This window comes from Callorhinchus milii, unplaced genomic scaffold, assembly GCF_018977255.1.
Source record: "Callorhinchus milii isolate IMCB2004 unplaced genomic scaffold, IMCB_Cmil_1.0 Scaffold5, whole genome shotgun sequence".
Lineage (NCBI taxonomy): Eukaryota > Metazoa > Chordata > Chondrichthyes > Chimaeriformes > Callorhinchidae > Callorhinchus > Callorhinchus milii.
Window position 1 is genome coordinate 21909814 of NW_024704746.1, and position 21095 is coordinate 21930908.

The window sequence follows — 21095 nt, forward strand, 5'->3', positions numbered from 1 at the left end:
CTTAAAGAAGTTATGGCTGATCTAATAGACTGGAGTGAGTGAGAGAGGGAGGACAGTTTTAAGATGCTGCCATTCGTTATGGTGAGAATTGAGTGATTTAAACAATCAGAAAAGTATTGTCAGTTAACATAGTTAATGTGGGACATTTACTGTACTGGACAATACCATCATCAAAAGCCTCTTTTAATTTAAAGCAGCAGGTTCACAATCACTCCTCCCACTTTGCACACAGAAGCACATTTCATACCTAACTCAATTACACACTTGAAACCACCTAACCATAACGTGCTTTTTCTTTACGTAATTTCCCTTCGAGATAAAGATAGCAAAAGTTTCATGCATCGATGCTGATTTTACAAAGGTGTTATCTGTTCAAACCACACCCCCCCCGGGAGAGAACAAGCTGGTATGTGTCACCAGCGATAACGAATTGCATGTATATAGTGTCTTTGACGTCAGGAGGATGTCCCAAGAACCTGTCGTTATGAAGTTGGGAGTAAAATGACTGTTTATTAATAGAGTCCTTGTTACCCAATGAAAGCCTGTGTGTTTCCTTGTTATTCATGCACATCTTGTTGGGAAAAGTAGCTGCATTTTGCCTGTGCTTGCAGTTAAATATAGTATGCACTTACATAGTTTCGTAGAGTGCTGCAGCACGGAAATAAGCCATTCCTCTCCCCCTTCCAACCCGTGCCAGCGTTTATACTCCATTTGAGCACCCAACAGCACTATTTCCCTCACCTATACACCTCCATTACATTCTCCCTCAGTTTTTTCTCTTCAATACATTGACGATATGTGATCTTATCTTCCACCAGACAAACTACTGTCATAGTACGACAGATAAGATCAATTTCGGACTGTTTCATTAAAGAGACCAATGTCCTTGCCTGATTCTCTCTTGGTAATTATTAGATAATTATTTGGGGAGGACAAGTTTGCAGGGCTATGGGGAGAGAGTGTGGGAATGGGATTGATTTGGATAGCTCTTTTCAAAGCCGGCACAGACATGATGGGCCAAATGGCTTCCTTCTGTGCTGTATAATTCTATGATTCTAACCCATTCCAGCTGATCACTTATACTGTGAAGAAATATTTCCTGGTGTCGGTCCTAAATCACCCTTCACCATCCCAGATCATAACAATCAGTGGACCATCATCTTCTCCTCACTACCCACATAACCTGCTTTAATCACTCACAGGTGCGTTAAACATTGCTTTACTAACTGGTGCTGATTTAGTTACTTCCTTGATGGAAAATTACTGTGATTTGCATACTTGGTTTATGAGCCATATCGAGTTTCAATTTGAATGGAAGAAATTTCTGGTTATTGTGCATGAGAATTCCTTGGGATATTGCTGTGACAGGCCTGGATGAGGGGATGTGGGTTGAAAAGAAGTACATGTTAAGCTTTCCTATTTGTTGGTTGACGTTTCCAGCTTCCTTACTAGTTATAATAATTATAATAATTCTTGCATTTGATATAGCGTCTTATCACATCTTCAATAGCTGCCTCTGTTGTGTTTTTAAAAAGATGACAGAATCCTTCATGTTTATCATTTACGCAGAGTCACAAAGTGCTTCACGCGGTTGACTGGGAGCCAGAGCCGGGAGAGGGGCGTGGGGTAGAGGGGGTGGGGGAGAGGAGGGATGAGGGCAGGACGGAAGGGGGTCAAACCAAAAGCTTGGCATAGAGGCCAGGTCTTAAAGTTATAAGTGTTTCTTGCAGAGTGATTTCCAGCGAACCAGTTAAACTACAGAAATAAAGAGATCACCAGACAAGAGAGATTCACTTGAAAGCTTTTCAGCCCATTTGAATCTTACCTTCCGAAATATTTACCTTATTTCTCCTCCAGTTACAGCGTCCAGTTGGATTGTTATTGGGGCACATAAAGATTCCATCTCATAGTGCAACAGTAAACCCCTTGATTTTCGCTGAGAGTGGAGGGCAAAGCAAGTGAGGATGCAGTATTCCTAACCCAAAAGTAAAATATAGGCAGGTTTTGGAGCCGAAATTAACTGAGGCTGATGGTGACCAGACCATTGGATATGTGCCAGAGACCTCAGCATTGTACAACGCTGCCACGTGGGCATTGTTCAGGAACATTGAGTTATGGCCACTGTGTTCTAATGTATTTGTATTTCATCTCAACAGATTTCCATCAGAGACTGTAAGTTACTTCACGACCCATTGGTCTTCCAAAAATTGGAAATTGCGTTTCACAATTACTGCCAAATGTAGTGACTATTTTCGGAGGCAATTGCTGAGACGAGTGACAATCTTTCTGTGACAGGGCTGGCTGAGGTGGTTTGGAAAGAAAATATTTTAAACCAAGGATGGCACCTCTGGCAATGCATCACTGAGTGTTAGCCTGGTCCTTGAGTTTAGATTCGAAGGGTTGTAGGATCCAGAGGCCAGACTGCTACCAACTGAGCCAAGATGACACCCTGTAGAGCAGTGGAGGACGCATTCATTGTTGTGGATACCTTTAGTGTTTCACCTGCAGTAAACGAACCCGGTTGTTAGTTAATTGGTGAATCGCTTTTCTGAGGCTAATAATTCCTTCAAAAAAATAATAATAATAAATTGGTCACTTCTATCCACGAATGTTTGCGGGACACTGCTGTGTGCAATTGGCTGCTGCGTTTCGCCCACACATATACAGTCAATTCATTTCACAGTATATTCTTGTGAAGCGCTTTGAGACGTCTTGAAGACGTGATAAGGCATTATATCAAATGCAAGGATTATTGTTATTACTGGAACACAAGATTATTAACCATGCTATGGGAACCAGGGTAGAATTGAATAATAATGACTGCAATGCTGATTGCAGCTCCATTGGATGGCAGTAAATTTAAATTTAAATTTAACATTAAAAAGATTCATACCTTCTTATCTCTAGTCTACTCATAAACAAAAGCCTCAGGATGTGGTAACAAAGACCGGAGAACTGGGTGAAGTCTCATCTTTCTTTGCTCCCATCTGCAGTTGTGCTTCAGGCTTTTTTTAAGAATTGTAGTTGAGTGAAGTTAGGTTATGCTTTCTTGTTTATTGTGCTTTACAGATTATTGAAAGTGGTCGATAAAGTCAAGGTATGATACTAACTTCCGGAACTGTCAGCCTCTATCCCTCCACCTCATCTAATCTTTAAATTGTTTCACCCACAAAATTTCCAGTAAATCCACTTTGAAATACATTCTTTGAAGCGCTTTGAGACATCCCAACAACGTGGTAAGATACTATCACACAGCAGCCAATTGTGCACAGCAGGTCTCACAAACTCGTGGATTGAGTGACCACATTTGTTTTTTGGAGGGATTATTATCCCCGGATTCCTACTCACTGCTTGGCAAACAGAGGTGTGTGTTTGTGTGGAGTAAGGGAACTTGTATTAGGTTTCGCCCCACCTTGGAATTGAACAAAACCAACAGAATGACATTTGTCTTTCACGTTAGGAGGACGTCCCAAGTCTCTGGACAGTCAGAGGATTCGGGCCCTTTGAGCCAAACGCCTAACCACTATCATACAACAACAAGATTCCATTTATTGAGCGCCTTTCACGTCGGGAGGACGTCCCAAGGCGCTGTACAGTTGGGTCAGGACCCGAGCAATGGGGGAAACGGTCAGGGTGAGGGGAGGGAAGGGAGGGAGCGAGGAGGGGGGAGATGGTCAGGGTGAGGGGAGGGAAAGGAGGGAGCGAGGAGGGGGTGGAGAGTTGAGAGGGAAGCTGAAGGCACAGTCAAAGAGAAAGGTCTTGAGACCGGCCTTGAAGGAGGAAAAGGAGGAAGCGGCGAAGGCACTGGGGGATAGAGTTACAGAGCCTCGGGGCTGAGAGGCTGAAGGCCACCGATGGTAAGGCGGTTGGGGCGGGGGATGTGGAGCAGATCGGAGCCAGAGGAATGGAGGGTACAGGCAGGTCGGTAGGGGGATCGTAGGTCGAAGAGGTAGGAGGGAGCGAGGCCGTGAATGGCCTTGTATCCTACAGGACTCCACTCCATAGTGTTGGGATGGATTCTCTGCTTGTGGTTTTAGCTCTGACTGCTGTTCTTGTCTCTTGCTCCTTGTTATATATATATATATTTTTTTCCACCTGTTATTTTTTTCTCCTCCTGGTTTAAAGATGGTGACTCATGTCCTGGGTGCTGGCAGCTCTCTGAGACCTTGCCCAAGAACATGTGAGCCCAGTGAGGGCAACACCCAATGTAACAGAGGCATCAGAACCAAGCCCAGGCCAACCCTGTACACGTAATACAATCCTGTACAACCTTTTCCTAGATGCTGCTGGATAAACAAACAGTAGAGAAACCCTCAGACAGTAATAGGAGGAGATTTTTCTCCTCCCTAGCCTAGGGACACCATGGTCAATTGTAATCACCCAATTATGGTGACCAACCAATTGCTAAATATATCTTCCTGACACGTATCAAGTCCCACAGCTAGGGCACTTACTTACTGACCTCTTAGGAGTTCAAGGGCTCTTGCTTGATTTGGTTTCAAAAAAACAATGGCCAAAGATGTGAAATCCTTTCATGCCCTGGCACTACCCTGCCTCTGTGACCTGCTTACTCCCCACCACCACCACTCTCTCCTGCTTGTCCCTTCCCTCCGCTCCACCATTAATGACTGTGCTTTCAGCCACTGCGCCACAAAACTTTGGAACTCTTGCTCAATCCCTCTGCCTTGCCCCCTCCTTCCTCATTTTCAGATCATGCTTGAAGGCTTTCCTATTCGACCGTGCTTACAGTCACCTCCCCTTCCCCTCTGCTCGACGTCAGGCTCCACCACTATAAAGCGCTCTGAGACGCTGCCATGTGTGAAGGGCACTGTTATAAATGCAAGTTGTTGTTGAGATTTTATAAAGCCCCACTGTTTACCAAGCAGTGAGTAGGAATCCGGGGATAATAATCCCTCCAAAAAAAAAAAAAAGTGGTCACTCAGTGTTAAGTTCGTGGGGAGACACGAGGGCTTGGACCCAGAAAAACACTGGGGCTCCACAACTTCAATATAGCTCTTTCACTTCCACTCCCTCCTTCAATGAGCAAGGGAAGGGCATAAATATGGATCCCTTGGCAAATAAACAAGAAATAGAGTTAGAGAAATGCAGAAAACCTGGCTTGGCAAGGGCCTCCGTTGATTGGGAGAGACTGGTTATTCCAGTCTATCATCAAAAGTACACATTTGTGAACAGCTGCCAACAACCTTGCGTCAAGCGAGACAAACTGTATCTTGCAATGTTTAATGGTACCTTTCAAATTCACAAACTCGCCCACAAAATACAGTCAATCCACTTCAAAATGCTTCACAGAATATACTGTGAAGTGGATTGACTGTATTTTGATATGTCGCACCTGTAAATATGTGTAATCCCTCAATAACCAAATATAAATGGTGCAAATCGAACATTAACTGGGAAACATCACGTGCTTCCAAGCTCTCTCCTTTTAGGTTGCCATAGAAGCTGAGAATGAGACCTTTGTATGTCATGAAGTACTTCCAACAATAGGGAGTAAATTTCACAAATAAACGGGTCTGGCCAGGAAGGATTAAAATCTCTGTGTACTTAATAGAATACTGCTGTGTACACACAATCAACAATATTTTTTTATTTCGGTCAGCTGGGTGTCTGACACACACAGAAACCCATCTCTTTGCTTCAGAGTATCCAAATGCTAACTCACCTACACATGGAAATTCCAGAGATAGCTGTCGGAATCCGCACTCTCTCCCTTAGGGACATATCCTACTTACCTGGTATTAGGCGCAAGTTGACAGGAGCCAAGGCCTGGGGATCCCAGAGTGTGACAAGGGTCTAACCAGCTAAAACCACATAGTTTGCCAGCGATAGCACAGTCTGGCAAGCTTTCCCACTGCTTGTCCAGTTAGGACACTATACCCATTAGGGCTTTGGCTTACAGGGTTAACAGGAGCTGAGTGGGATAACCCCCTGACCCCAGTGACTGGTCTGCCCTTCCAAGTCCTGCTGATGAGCTGGGCTGTCATCAGCAATGCCTTGGAGTACTGTGGAACCGGATTCCCGAGTCCACAAGAGAGGTCTGGCTCGATTCTGAGATTCCGCTAGCAATCATGTCACCTTGGAGCCGGTTCAGTTCCAAGGAGGCATTTTGAACGTTCAAAAGATGTGGAGAAGGCAGTGGCACATTCAAATCAACACCTTTAGGAGAAGAGGGGAAAAATTTGAAGGGGGAAAATTTAAAAGAAGCTATAATTTTATTGATACAACATACCAGATCTGGTCTAAATAACAATCATTTTAGTTGTGATGTGTTACAGAATTTAGTGATCTCACACTACGTTTGAACTCCGCGCTGTTCGTAGTTGAACTACAATGTAATTGTAATAAAGCTCATAAACAGCATGAGGGACAGGACTCATTAAAATAAAAGCCCTTCAGTAAGCAGAGCCCTGCCTGCAATATACTGCATTTATATCCATTATAAGGGCATTTTTGAAGCAGCACACATCAATCAAGTTCTGGTAACTGAGACTAGGCAGCATATCCACGGCTTGTAAAACTGTGTCTGTAGCTGTTGGACAGCCTACAGGAAGAAGACAATGCGTTGCATTGTATTAATTTTCCATACGTGGACCTTGTTTTTTTTAAATAAAATATCCACAAGGTCAGATCTAATCAGCAGTTGCAAAAGATCGCTTTGAAGGCCGCTCCGAATTAAAATGCAGATGAGTAATAACCCTAGAATTTAAAATCCAAATAATGATTATTGAATTTGACTTGCAAGAACGGTATGCAGGACATGTACTTGCGATAGTAAATGATCTCAAAGCCTTCAGGAATTGTTTCGCCCACAAATAATGCAGTCAATTCACTTTACAGTATATTCTGTGAAGTGCTTTGAGACGTCTAGAAGTGAAAGGCACTGTATCAAATGCAAGGATTTTTATTATTAATAATTATCTTTCAGATTCACTGAATCTTTCAGTCCTGGAATGTATTCTGTTGGTAAAGGGCTGGTAGGAGTGAGAAGATAATACTTGTCTTTGATACAGTCTTTCACATCGAGAGGACATCTCAAAGCACTTTAGTTTTGGGATGGGAACAGTGGCACTGTTCTTAAAATTAGAAAAATAAGAAAACTTTGTGCTTAGTTTCTGATTAAATGGACCAGAAGTTCAAAATATTAAGCACAACATAAATGCCGTCCTTGCTCTTCCAAACTGGGTGGGTCAAAGGAAAGTGCTCCAGTCACCCATGTCAACACACAAAAGAACAAAGTGATCGTTTATTGCACCTGCAAAGCCCTGGATTTGACTCCAGCTCAGACTAATGGGATGAAACAAAAATCTTTATGATGTGAAATGCATTTAAAAGAATCTCGACCGTTTTGGTATGAGTCTTTTTAAAATAAAAAAAAATCTATAGTTTGCAACTGACAAATCTCCCTCACACCAATACCTCAGGGAATGCTTCTCTGATGTTGATTTAATACGATTGTTGAAGCCATTTTTTCTTGAATAAAGTGCCAAAGTCTAAGAATTATTGGTTCCTCCTTGTAATTAGAAAATAAGCTTCCAATCTAAAGGCTACAGATTCAATCTGTACAGACTAAATATTGTGAATGTTTCTACTGTAGAAAATAGGGCAGACAATTCACTTATTTACTGGTAGTAAATAAGACCTGAGAAAAACTGCACAGGGTTGGGTGGGGGCAGGCAGGGGAGGACGAGGCAAATCTTTTGTAAGGCCATGACTTGTACAGCAACACAAGAGGTGTAAGTGCCAGACAAATCTACCAGTTATGTTGCAGTAACCTGCCACGTAACTATAAGAGTTTGCTAGGCGGAAGGATGCTAAGGTTCATCCAGCTAACCTTCCACCATCCTGGCAGTTGCATGTGCCCTAAACTGTGTATTGTATTATAGAGATAGTATTTCCTATTGATATTATACAGAAATCTTTCTCATTTGTTCTTGAAAGAATCAACACTTTCTGCTTTTACCATCTCCCTAGGGAGTCAGTTCACTGGTCAAGAGCTCAGCCATTACTCCGTCATATGGTTAATACTGGTGTCCTACATGTATGAGGAGGGGGATTAATGTCATAGTTTTTGCATTGGGATCTTCATAAACATATCAGTAGCTCGGACTCTAATCCTAGATTATTATGAAGGTTAAATTGTTACTTATTCGGAGAATCCCCTCGTCACAATCCCCGCTTGTGTTTGAGATACACAGCGGTTTGCATGACTGACAATAACGGCTGTTGCTGGGGACAGGATGTAAACAAGCCTCGTTGCCTAGGTTGGAATGGTTAGTTTTTTTTTGGAAAGCAGCATGCAAACTCATTTAATTAATAAACCAGTGTATTGGGATCATTAGGTTCAACATCAGCCCGAGAGTCAGTCAAGCAGTTCAACAATCACCTGACCCTTTGCAAGCCAGGACTTGCTTGAGGAGTCGCCTTTCTTTCAAACCAGGAAATTTCACCTTATGCCCAGCAGACCTTCAAGCAGGATTTGGATTTACTGGATCCTTTAAAGGTTCTGACACTGGAAACTGAAATAATAACGATGCAGGTTTACTAGGATGATACCCAGGACTGGCAGGTTGCTGCTATCATGATAGACCGCTCCCCTCCACTAGAGAGGGGACCTAATAGGCGTTTAAAATTATAGAAGGATTCAATAAGAATAGCATAAATAAACCGTTTCCACTAGTTTATGAGACCAGTGAGACCACAAACTAGGGGACACAAGTATAAGATAGAGATTAGGGGAAAAATCTAGGAGAATTTAGGAGGAACTACTTCACGCAGAGGGTAGCAGGATTGTGGAACTCACTGCCTGAATTAGATAACGTAGATGCATTCGAGAAAAATGCTAGACCTTCAAATGAAGGAGAGGGGAATAGAAGAGAGTAAGGAATGGGTGGAGATGTGTGTGGAGTGGCCTGTTTCCATGCTGCCCATTCTTTGTAAATCTTTGCAAGGGGACACCAAGACCTGAGATAAATCCAATCACATGTTCTTAGATGCTGAAACAAGTTGAATCAATCCATCGCTCAAAAGAACACACGCATTATTCTTCTCTATACACCTGCAAAAAGCAATCTTGCCCCTTTTTTTAAATATACGTAGATCTAAAAAAAATTGTTAAAACACCCCACGTCTTTTGGTTTGAATCTTTATTATAAGAATAATGCTACTTACAGAAAACATGTTCTAGGAAATAATTTGATATTCTCCAACAATCGAGTAAATCAGTACATACAATATTTTAAAACACGCTGAACATGTGTAAAAATTCAAACATCAGCGCTGGTACTTTATACAGTGGTGAGCAAGAGGTGCTCCTGAACAAATTGCTCGATTGTCAGGTCATGCAGTGAAACCCTCATCATAAATAGTCAACATGGCTATTGTGCACAACAAAATGACCTGTTCACTACTGATTACCTGATCTCCCCCTTTTAGGCAAATAATTTAAAAGGAAATCCAGGCAAACTGGGGCCATTTGCTTTAAGTGAATGCAGTTGTAAGATTGGTATAAAAAGGATTAGGTCGTGGGGTTTGAGGCAGGAATAGAAAGGCTGGGAGCATTATTTGGGTCAAATGAGTACATTTTTATTAGGTTCACTTTAACTAGTTTGAGTGAGGCAGGGGAAGAAGATGAAAAAGGCTTAGAAGATTGGCCATTATTAACTTTGGCATTAGGATTAGTAATGAGTGGCCAATGTAGAACAGTACGATCTTGAAGCGCAAAATCAACAGATGGGAAAAAAAAATTGGTAAGTAAATCCCAGACCCGAGGAGGCCTTTCATTTCTAATTTTGGAAATCTTTATATGTGTCCTCTTATGAGTTTGCGGTTTGAAAGTATCAAAGCATGAACTACAAGTGAGGCAATTAGCAGGAAGTGAGCAAGGACATGTTCCTGCAATCCACTGTATAGATCACCTTCACATTAGATTTACATCCATTGGCTGGCGTGATTCACCCACAAAATACAGTCAACTCAATTTACAGTATATTCTGTGAAGCCCTTTGAGTCGTCTCGAAGACATGATCAGGTGCTATATCAAATACAATATTATTACTATTATCCTGGAGGTACGGACAATATTTTAAAATTAAAAACTGTTACGCCTGGTGTATATTAGAGTCACACACTGCAACAGTACTTCTAGGAGAGAGAGGGAGAGATGATTTGTTTTCGTTAACACAGGCTTGACAGTTGTCATTTTTAAAATAGTCCTAGAGAGGCACAAGTTTCAATGGTCAATCAGAGTCAAGTGCTACAGGTTCAAGTGAAAGGTCACTGCACTGAATGAAAGGATACCTAGGTCCGTAAAGTGACCCACAGGGCTGCAAATGGCTGAAAGTCTCATACAGCATTTGCCAGTTCAAAAATTTAATGCAAAGGCTGAACACATTTTCATTCAATCTGACCTTTATATGCCATTATTGCACAATAAATAGTGCCTGAAAAAAAGTTAAAAAAAACTTCAAGTACCTTCAAACTTTGAGAAGTTATCATACACAATATGGCACTTAGTTTTCCTCATGAAGGTCCACACGACTGGAGGTTGGACAAACTTGCAAGTGAAATAATTCTGGGTACGTCTCTCAAACACTGGTCTTGTCGTCGATCTTGCAGTACAAGTACATGGACACAGCCATCGCTGCAATCTGTCAGAAGATTCCCAAATCTTAAGATACATTTCAAGGCTTATTACCCGATAATCCTGCCCATCAAGATCTTGCTGTTCTACTTGGTCATTGGTGATCTTGTGAAAATAATGACCAAAGCCACAAATACATTTTTCTCCCTTTTATTCTAACGTTTCCCCAGTTGAAGATCTAACTCCCTTAAATAAGGGGAGTGAAATGTGCACGTTTGGTCTGAGAATTCGTGCTACTGATATTTGAGCTACATCACCGAGTGCTTCTATAAGCACTGAATGAGTATTGGAATTAAAGAAAATACATAGCCACTACTTTAGCTCAGTGATGTTGGAAGTTTGTAATTAAGACTAAAATGTTGGGAAGCAGGAAGAGAGAGAGAGAGAGAGAAACAAACAGGGTCACTTTTTCAAAATAAATTCTCAACCACTAACACATCAGAATCTTACAACACAGAAGGAGACTGTTCAACTCATCTTACCCTACAGCCCTGCAAGAGTGGGGTTAGTCGGGTAGCTCTTTCAAAGAGCCGGGACAGGGATGATGTACTGTAAGATTCTACGAGGCTCTGATGTGTCAGTGCTTTGGGATGCCCTCCCGACGTGAAAGGTGCTACACAAATGTTATTTGTTGCTGTAGCTGGATGCAGTAATGGTTGAGAATGTTCTCATAAAGAAAGGTGTGGATTCTTGGGCCAGACATGCACTTTCCAACTTTCATATATTNAAAAAAACAGCAATTATTCCATCGGTGAAAGCCTAGCAAGTTTAAAAAGCAGCAAAGCTTTGAGTGAAGCAGCTTACCTCCAGTGCACAGATACCTGCCGCAATTCCACCAACAATATTTGCGTTTTCTTTCAAAATCGTGAAGAGTTGTTCAAAACATCCCTGTTTGAAATTAAAGACCTTTTAAAAACCAGATGCTACAACACATCAAGATTCAGAACAGTCCCTCGAAAGCGGCCGCTGCCGTCATATTAACTTAAATGGTTTGCGTTGCAATAAGATGATGAATAGGAGTATAGTATTGCATACCTGGACAGAGTCAGTAGACGCTACTTCAATACTACAGTTGCTTTGGAGTCCTGTGCAACAGAACGATGGCAAGTTGTTGTTGTTATTTTCATAGTAGTAAGAGTCAATGAAATCTGTGTAGTTGGTGAAGCCACAGCATTTCAACTGTAGAAACAAACCGTTAAATACATTCAATCTGTAGAAGGTTACAGTACAGGCAATTCCCACCAACCCATCAAGTGTGTGCTGGTGCTTTTCTTCAAACAAAACTACATTATTCCCGAGTCTTCCCCTTTACTTTTCAAGAAACTATCACATTCCTCTCTAAAAGCGTCTGCTCTGAATTATTTTTGTGGCAGAAAAAAAAACTCCCATTCTCACCGTTAAAAGAAAAAAAAATGCTGTGTCCCCCAGCGCCTTTAATTCATTCTGTGAATGATTGTGAGCTTAACCTTTTATTACAAAAGTGACATATCGGGTTCATGCTAGGAAGGCAAAAAAAAGAGTGAAAGGACATTCTGAATCGCAAGCACAGCCCAAAGTTGCTGAAACCGTCACTTCATTTTTCAAAAACCTTTGAAATGAGTAACAGATCAACCAGAGATAAACCACATAAAATTGTGTCATTCACCTCGTGGCAATTTATACGGCATTGTGCTGCGCAAATTGGTTGTTAAGTTGGCCTACAAATAGTCACAACACTTTCCAGTACAATCCTGAAGTGCTTCGATGTTATAAGATGCTTACTGGTTAACTCAAAATACGGTTAAGGTATATGCATGCTCTTTTTTAAAAAAAAATACACTGCTAAAGTTATGATGATTCACCTGAACAGACTATACCCACGCAGGCCCATTTATGATGTCGGTTTAGCCAGATTGAATGATCAATCGAGAAAATTTGCAATTCAAATTTTGGCTATGTCAAGTCTATCCCCTTTCACAATTTGAAGCGATTTATAAATAGTAACTTATGATCTTGTTCTGAGTAACACAAAAAGGTTTTAAATTTTTTTAAAAAAAACTCACTTCACTCATTGTACTATTCCAGATGCCAGTCACATCCTTCACTTTCCCATAATCATTCTTCAAGACAGGACCAACCCATGCCTTAAGAAGACTTTCTGCCTGTAAAAAGATAATCCACAATGCACAATACAAGTTCAAATCATTTCAAGTGAAAGTAAAAGAAATGACCACATAAAAGTATCCTGACATTTAATGGTTAACCATCTCACTGCAGTTTCTGGTGCAGAGAAAACACCAGAGCAAATGCTAAGTTTCATTACGTCATAGTAGTATTGTGAAAGACAGAAACATACTTATGAGGGTTATCAGGGGATGGTTTTAGCGATACTTAGTTAGTACTATAATTACCAGCAAATTAACAGAATTCACAGGTTACTTGTTCATTCTTTTGGTGTGATGGGCAATGAGTCAACATTACTTTGAAACAGCCAAAGATTTAACAAATCATTATTGCATAAGACTACCGTAGTGATGAAATCTATGGCTGGACATATGTAACGTTACATTAGAATTTATATTTGTCTTTACATCACAGTTAGACAATTTGAAGGGAAATACATTTGGTGCATTATACCTTTGAATTACAAGACATCACTCTTGGGGTAATGCCTATTTAAGCGATCCATTAAATTAACTTTCAGGGGAAAACTCATTCAGGAATGAAACTCATTTATATATCGGCCTTCATGCCGGACAGCATCTCGGAGTGTTTAAAATTTAGAAAGGGAGGGGGAAGAAACACGGGCAGCAAACAGAACTAAAAACTAAATTAAATAGCTTGATTTTTTTTGCTACCTTCTGAGCCTAGTTATTTTAGTCAAATTACAAGAGATACAGGGGCAGAGAGCACATTATAATTCCCCCGCACCCTCTTTCACTCAGGATGTTGTGTTGTGGATATAGGACAAGTGTTGTTAACTCACTGAAGAGTTGGAAGTAATCAGGTACTTACAAAAGAGGAATACACCAAAGCCACAACTGCAGCAGCAATCTCAGCAATGAAGATGATCAGGACAATGGCAAAGAACTAGCAAGAGGAAAACAAAGACAATTATTCTGTTGGTCATGGCGACTCCAGACCAAAAATAAAACTCAAGGTAGTTTTACTGTAGCATTGCACTTGGGACTTTCAACTCAGTGTAGAGTTGTACTGCCTCGTAGGCAAGGTTTGCCAATTGAAGGATGATGGGGACCTGTAGAAAATCCGGTTACAATTAAAACTAATCCACATGAGATCTCACACCATGAGGCACAGTGGATAATTCTATCGAGAGCAATCTATGCTGGATTTGTTATGCAAAGTGCCCAGCTCACTGTTAGTTATTCATTTGGTTGTGTACATCGAAATACACACAGGAAGCTATTGTTCAAGATATTTCAGGCATGAATCTACTCTGCCAGCTTTTTAAAAATACCAGATAGCAACTGCTCGCTCCTGCAAATCTAAGCAATTCCATTTGCCTTCCTCCTCTTTCTTCTGTTGGCCTCAACAGTGACTACTTATGACTTTTTAAAGAAAAAAAATCTAGCCCACTTAAAGAGCGACGTTCAATACAAAAATGCAGAATATTGCATACGTACCATTATAAGAAGACATCTGCTTTCTTTCTGTGCTCCACAGCATCCCAAGAATCCAATGAGGACTAAAACAGCACCAATTGCAATGCAGAAATAACCAACATTGACAAACTGCATTGCTTGAGAGGATACTTGACCAATCACTTTTACAAAGGAGCTCCCATCTACGGTGACCCATATTCCTACACCCAACAGGGCTCCTCCTCCGAGCTAAGGGAATAAAAAGAATAGGCATCAACGACAGGTTATAACCTACTAGGATAAGATTAAAATCTTTACCCAAGGGTAGACAATAAAACTCCAGTCATCTTAAATGCAAAGCATGGGCAATTTCTCCATTAGGTTGTCCTGTAGATGCTGGCAACAAATGCATGGAACGAACGCATGGTTTTATTCAATTAGAAGCCTAAACGGTAGGTTTTAACGAAGATATGGATCTGTAAATGCGAACAATTACACAGTGTAGATTCCAGTCAGCAAAAGATAGTAATACTTGTATTTGACATAGGACCTGCTGGGAAATCTTGCCGGACATTGCAGTGAAAGGCAAGCTATGTGGTTTTACAACAACAGCTTGTATTTATATAGCGGCCCTCACATAGGGTAGCACCCAAGAGCGCTTTACTTGGTTGAATTCCAGCAGCATCCCAACACCCTACGAGGTCCCTAAGCCTTGGCTCTTGCCAACCTGCACTTAATACCCTCCGGAATTCGGCAAGAGAAGCATCCCTGTGACGAGACAGTGTGCATGCCTTCCAAATAAATATCTCAGGAATTTCCACGTGTAGGTGGGACGCATAGCACTCACTTCGATTTGGATAGTCTCAAGCACGGTGCGATGGGTTGCCACGTGCGTCAGACACCCAGCTGACCGCCCCCCCCCCCACCCCATCACCCCACCAAAAAAAACACTTCACATCAAGAGGAGTTCCAAAGCCCAAAAGTTCATACAATTACAAAATGTAGCCAAAAAAAAGAGATAAATGACATTGCATTGTGTTCCAGTAGAGAATGTCACAAGGGATTCAAGAAATATGGGCAGGTTCCAAACACCTAAAGATTTATGGGTCAATAAGAATAGAATTCAGGTTCAAAAAAAAGTTTCTATGCCTGGTTTATTTCATTACAGTTGATATGGTTTAGCTGACATGTAAAGTATACCACATATTAAAAAAACAAGTGTGCATACTAATGAAGATCCAGTTGCAAAGTCCTGAGGCCGAATAGAACACACAATATATATTTATTGTAGCACCTTTCACGTCGGGAGGACATTGCAAAGAGCTTCAAAGAGGTTTGCGATGCTCCATGGTAATAATGTGGCCTCCACTCGAAAAGTTACTCAAAATTCTCAAGCGTTCCATTGACTTTGAGAGTTCGGTAACCGGCTCTTGAACATTAAATACAAAGCAGCATTGGCCACCAGTGAGGAGCAGACCAGCCACACACACTGAGCTCTCCTGGAGACCCTGGTACCCTAAAGTGAAGTTCTTGGATAACAATTCCTGTACAAAATTTAGTTCTCAATTGTTTGGCATTTAGTCCTTTTGGTGAAGCTTCACGTTTAGAGAGCGGATACAACTTTTACAGCAACTGAATGAAAAACTACAGGCCACACACAAAAGAAGTTGCCTGAACCCCATTGAATACAACTTAATGGAGCTCTTGATTTCCCTGACCTCTCCAGTTACAAAGAAGGGAGACCAATATTACGGATCTCATTATCAATGACATTCTAGTTGCCTCTGCTTCAAACAAGGTTACACCCAAGCATCATGTAATACTATTCGAAGAAAACCAAGACAATAGAACAAGAGGTCATAGATATAGGAGTTGCAAAGGGCAATTTCAGGGAAGACATCAAGAAATTTCTCTTGACAAAGAATGATTAACAACTGCAACAGGATGCTAGGATACAAGACTAAGTTAAGAAACTGCTCGAAGCTGCGATGGGAGGAAGGTGGGTGGCATTCTGGAGGGGATGAGATCAAATGGCCTGAAGAACCTCAGTCATCCAATGTTCTTGTGACGTCACAAGCTGCACAGGGCCTCTTGGGTGTGAGGACAGTATGAACATTTAACAATGCATTCGGTGGCCTAACCCATTGGGCTTGACAGAAATGTATTGACAAATTATTTTTTAAAAAAGAATGCCTGTTACGCAATTTAATTGTGTAGAATCATCTCTCTCCCCTCAGACACAAAGTCTGTGTTGCTTAGACAGCAACTAGCAGAAGTCTTTCACGATCTTTGGGGAGCCTAAACTCTGATCAGCTGTTTAGTTGAGACTATTATCACCAGGAAGCCAGTTTACAACCAGTTAATTCACACTCTCTCCCTTTAGATCTCATCAGCTTGCGTCTTGGAAACCCAATGGTTTCAGCAAACCTTTAATTTGACCCTTCACTAATTACGTGTCCCTCAGGAGCCAAAATTACATTCCGAGAACATCTCCAATAGGCGTGATGAATAGCGTCCTTACACTGTAAAGAAAGGCTAACGCTTCCAACTTTTTCCCTCCCACTTGGTATTAGATAATAATCTTAGAATGCTAAACAAAACAGTCATAGAAACCTTTCAAACTGCGAGTAGATGGTTGGATTGTTTGTGGATCCAGCTTCATTTCAAGCTGCCACTAAAAGGTAAACAACATGGTTTCTACAACAGCAGAAAACAATTCACCAATAAAATAGTGCATAAGCAGGATCATGTTAAGCTCTCACCAACAGTAACTAAGGCAGACACTGGACTATATTTCGCTTCCAAACACAGCCTATTCACTTTACAGTATATTCTGTGAAGCTCTTTGAGGCGTCTCAAATATGCGATAAGGCGCTGCATCAAATGCAAGGATTATTACGCAGCTCAATCTGGTACAATTCAGTAAACGCTCACTCTTAACAGTCTTCAGAGTCAACAAGAGAGTCAAAATTTGGGAAAACCATCATCAACAACAACTTGCATTTATTATATTGCCCTTTACGCAGGACCACTATACGACTGATGATGAACATGTGAATCTTTTAAAAAGATTTTTTTTATAGACAAAAAGAGCCTTAAATCAGGTAGTTGGCTTTTGCATCACATTGTGCATCGACAATGTTAAGCACAAGACGTCATACCTCGATAACCCTGCACCCCGATTAACACGATGACCACCAAAGGCCGTGTGAAATGGTTACTATTAAAGCCACAAAGTTATTGCCGATTACAAGGACTCTTAACAGGATTGCAATCTATCTGCCTGATAGAGACATATTGTGTTCAGTACTTACAAAGATCATTAGATTGAAGAGGATCATCATAACTTTCACAAACGTAAAGCACCCCATTTTTCCGTCGACGTTTCAAAAAACTCTGCAAAAAAAAAACAAATCAAAGTTCAGCCTCTGTTCATTAATTCTTAAGGAAAGTGTATTTATTTAAGTAGTATCTGATTACATCAATGTAGATCACAGATCATAGCGGTTAAGTATAGTGTTTTTTTGGAAAAAAAACACAAAGAGAGCAGCGATTTGAATCAGCTGGGTCCCAAAACCTCAGAGGTGAACTAGGAATTAATCTGGAGGATTGTTGGCCAGGATACAGGACATGGCATCCCTCCCCCTCAACAACAACATTTAATTTATAGAGCGCCTTTCACGTCGGGAGGACGTCCCAAGGCGCTGGACAGTTGGGTCAGGACCCGAGCATCAGGGGGGAAATGGTCAGGGGGAGGGGAGGGAAGGGAGGGAGCGAGGAGGGGGGGGGAGATGGTCAGGGGGAGGGGAGGGAAGGGAGGGAGCGAGGAGGGGGGGAGATGGTCAGGGTGAGGGGAGGGAAGGGAGGGAGCGAGGAGGGGGTAGTTTCAACAGCTCACCTCAGCACATCCCTCACTGGAACCTCGTCAGCCTAGTGAAGGAACTCAACACAATCTGTGCACTACCCGTTTTTATTCCCCCCCCCGTGCTTAATAACATAATAATTCCTCCATAAACACCAATAGCAAGGTCACTCAATCCATGACTGTTTCTTGGGGCACCGCTGTGTGAGATCGGCTGCCGCATTTCACCCACGAATATACAGTCGCTCCAATTGACAGTATATCGTGTGAAGCGCTTTGAGCCGTTTCAGCGATGTGATACGGCGCTACCTCAAAAGCAAATATTATTATATTATTTTTTAAGAGTCCACAGTCAGAATTCCTTTCAAGGGATCTCCTTTTTCAGGAGGAAAATATAACAAGCAATCTCGCCATTACCATTCTTTACACGCGGGGGGAAAACCAACACATGAGCAGCAACACACTCAAGTCATGAAAAAAAAAGTACGTCCAAAAAGCTCAAACTTGGGTCAACTTCGATTTTCAATGAAACAGTTCTTTTTAAATGAACCGTAGAGCATCGCAGCTGTTTAAGCGAGCGCTATCATCGAAGTTAAACATTTTGCCGACGTGCAATCTTCATTTGCACTCCTAGATTTGCAATTCGTATTTAGTTGGAATTTTATTTTTAAATAAAAAGAGACTTTCTCTCGGTCTCTCTCTCTCTCTCTCTCTCTCCTCCACGGTCTCATGCACATGCAACATTGTGCAGGAACTCAATATAATCCCATCACAGAAACTGATTGATACTTTAATACATTAAAAAAATACACACACAAAACCCCACAGAGTACAACAGACCATTCCACAACTTACCAAAGCAATGATCACTTAAAACAAACCAGGAAGCTGAAAGGAGCCAAAGAGGCAGATAGAGAATAAATCAAGTTGAAAGCATTATCATTTAATATTAAAACAAGATCACGGTTTTCCCCCCTCAGTACACAACCAGAAACCAACCCCCACCCCCCCCCCCGCCCCCCCAAAAAAAGTTTACGCAAGTGAAAACAATTCTAACTCAAAGGATATTTAAAGATTAAGAAGGCGCAGGAAGCAGTGGAGATACAAAGTCTCCCCGTCAAGTGCCAAAAATAAACTTTTCAGGGATTTACACACCTTGTGAAGAGTGAGAGAGACAGACACAGACACAGATGGAGAATAAAAAAATCAGGTGAGTAGCAAAACATGACAAACCATCCCAAAACAAGAGCCTTTCCCCCCAAAAAAAATACAGCAAGTCACCTTTTATATAAAAAAAATCTTTTACAGGGTGACCAAAAAGTTTTATTTTGCAGAAATCCTCCTTTACTTAAGACTTATTAGACATTGTAATGGCATCACGACTTTTGAGTCACTTTGTACAAGTCAATCCAATCTATGTTCAGCTCCAAAAAAAAAGACTTTTTTAAAAAAAAAGAATCCCCAAAAGTTTAGGGAATGGATAATGGGAGAAAAGGAGAGAGAAACAAAGTCCTTTAATGAGTGTTTCACAGCAAAATAAACACCTTTTCAAAAAAAACACTCACACACTCACATTACAAGTTATCTCCCAAAACACAGTGAGTGGGGAAAAAAAACACACAGAAAGTCACCTTCTGGAGAGAAAAAAATAACCACTTATACAAGTGAGAGGAGGAAAGTGAGTGAGAGAGAAAGAGAGAGAGAGAGAGAGAGAGAAGCAATTCAGGTTCAACCCCCAAAAAGAAAAGTGATTTATTTCAAAGCAAAAAAAAATTTTTAAAAAATTCTCAAATCGCATAAGAAATAAGGAATAAGTGGGTAATAAGAGAGAGAGGGAGGGAGGGGGTCAGTGTGTGAGAGTTTCTTTAGCAAAATAAATGCCATATATATATATATAGATAGATATATGATATGTGTGGCTTTTATTCAATATATATATATATATTAGATAAAACTTTTTTTTAGACTAAACCCCCACCTGCCCCCCAGACCCCTCCCACCCAACTGCCCCCCAGACACCCACCCAACTGCCCCCCAGACACCCACCCAACTGCCCCCCAGACCCCTCCCACCCACCTGCCCCCCAGACACCCCCCCACCCACCTGACCCCCCCCAGACACCCCCCCACCTGCCCCCCCAGACCCCCACCTGCCCCCCCCAGACCCCCACCTGCCCCCCCCAGACCCCCACCTGCCCCCCCAGACCCCCCCAGACCCCCACCTGCCCCCCAGACCCCCACCTGCCCCCCCAGACCCCCACCTGCCCCCCCCAGACCCCCACCTGCCCCCCCAGACCCCCACCTGCCCCCCCAGACCCCCACCTACCTGCTCCCCCCACTGCAGCCCCAGTCGGTCAGTCTCACTCACTCACTCACTTCAGTGCTGTATTTAAGCGGCGGCCCGGCCCCGCCCCCACACAACCTAACGTGCTGGGCGCTGAGCTCCGCGCCGCAGCGGAGAGCCCATTGTGACGTCACGGAGCCCCGCCCCCCCCGCGGCCGCTCTGATTTTTTTTACACACAGCAAGTTCGGTTGCGCGGGCAGCGCAGGTGCCCGGACCGTCCACCTCTCTCTCTCTCTCTCCCTCTCTCTCTCGCGTGGCGGTCGGAGCGCCCCCTGGCGGCGGGTCTCGGTGGTGATGGTGATGGTGGTGGTGGTGGTGGATGTTGGATCCATTCACGTGTTCCAAGACTGAGCTGCATAGGGGTTTGTCCGGTCCGGTCGGGTCGGGTCGGGTCGGGGCGTCAAGGGATCTCGGGGCAAAGGGCGGGTCATTGGACTTGTGGTGCAGCTCAGCCCCGATCTTATACAATCTCAGAGGGACCTCTGATAGAATCGAGGGGTTAAGTGGCCTTCTCCCGTTTCCGTGATCCCCCCCCAATCCCTCCCTTGACCCGTCTTGAACCCGCGTCCCTCCGAGCCCGAGCCCAGCACCCAGAGAGCCGGCCGGCCGGCCACGGCGCGAGGCCGAGAGGACCGGGCGGAGTCCGCA

At 42.5% G+C, this 21095-nt stretch overlaps 1 protein-coding gene across 2 annotated transcripts; it reads right to left on the reverse strand.

Annotated features, from left to right (window-relative positions):
• Positions 1 to 9149: 9149 nt before the first annotated feature.
• On the reverse strand, positions 9150 to 20498 carry LOC103182760 (tetraspanin-1). 2 transcript variants are annotated; one of them, XM_042335789.1, is made up of 9 exons: positions 20429 to 20498; positions 18959 to 18991; positions 17556 to 17637; positions 14284 to 14490; positions 13655 to 13729; positions 12703 to 12801; positions 11696 to 11839; positions 11465 to 11548; positions 9150 to 10667 (listed from the first exon to the last, which is right to left on the reverse strand). In XM_042335789.1, exons 3-9 carry the CDS (start codon positions 17610 to 17612, stop codon positions 10605 to 10607), a joined length of 729 nt encoding a protein of 242 aa, XP_042191723.1. In that variant the 5' UTR covers positions 17613 to 17637; positions 18959 to 18991; positions 20429 to 20498; the 3' UTR covers positions 9150 to 10604. The 2 variants fall into 2 exon arrangements, with proteins under 2 accessions (XP_042191723.1, XP_042191724.1); XM_042335790.1 differs by lacking the exon at positions 18959 to 18991.
• Positions 20499 to 21095: the final 597 nt, after the last annotated feature.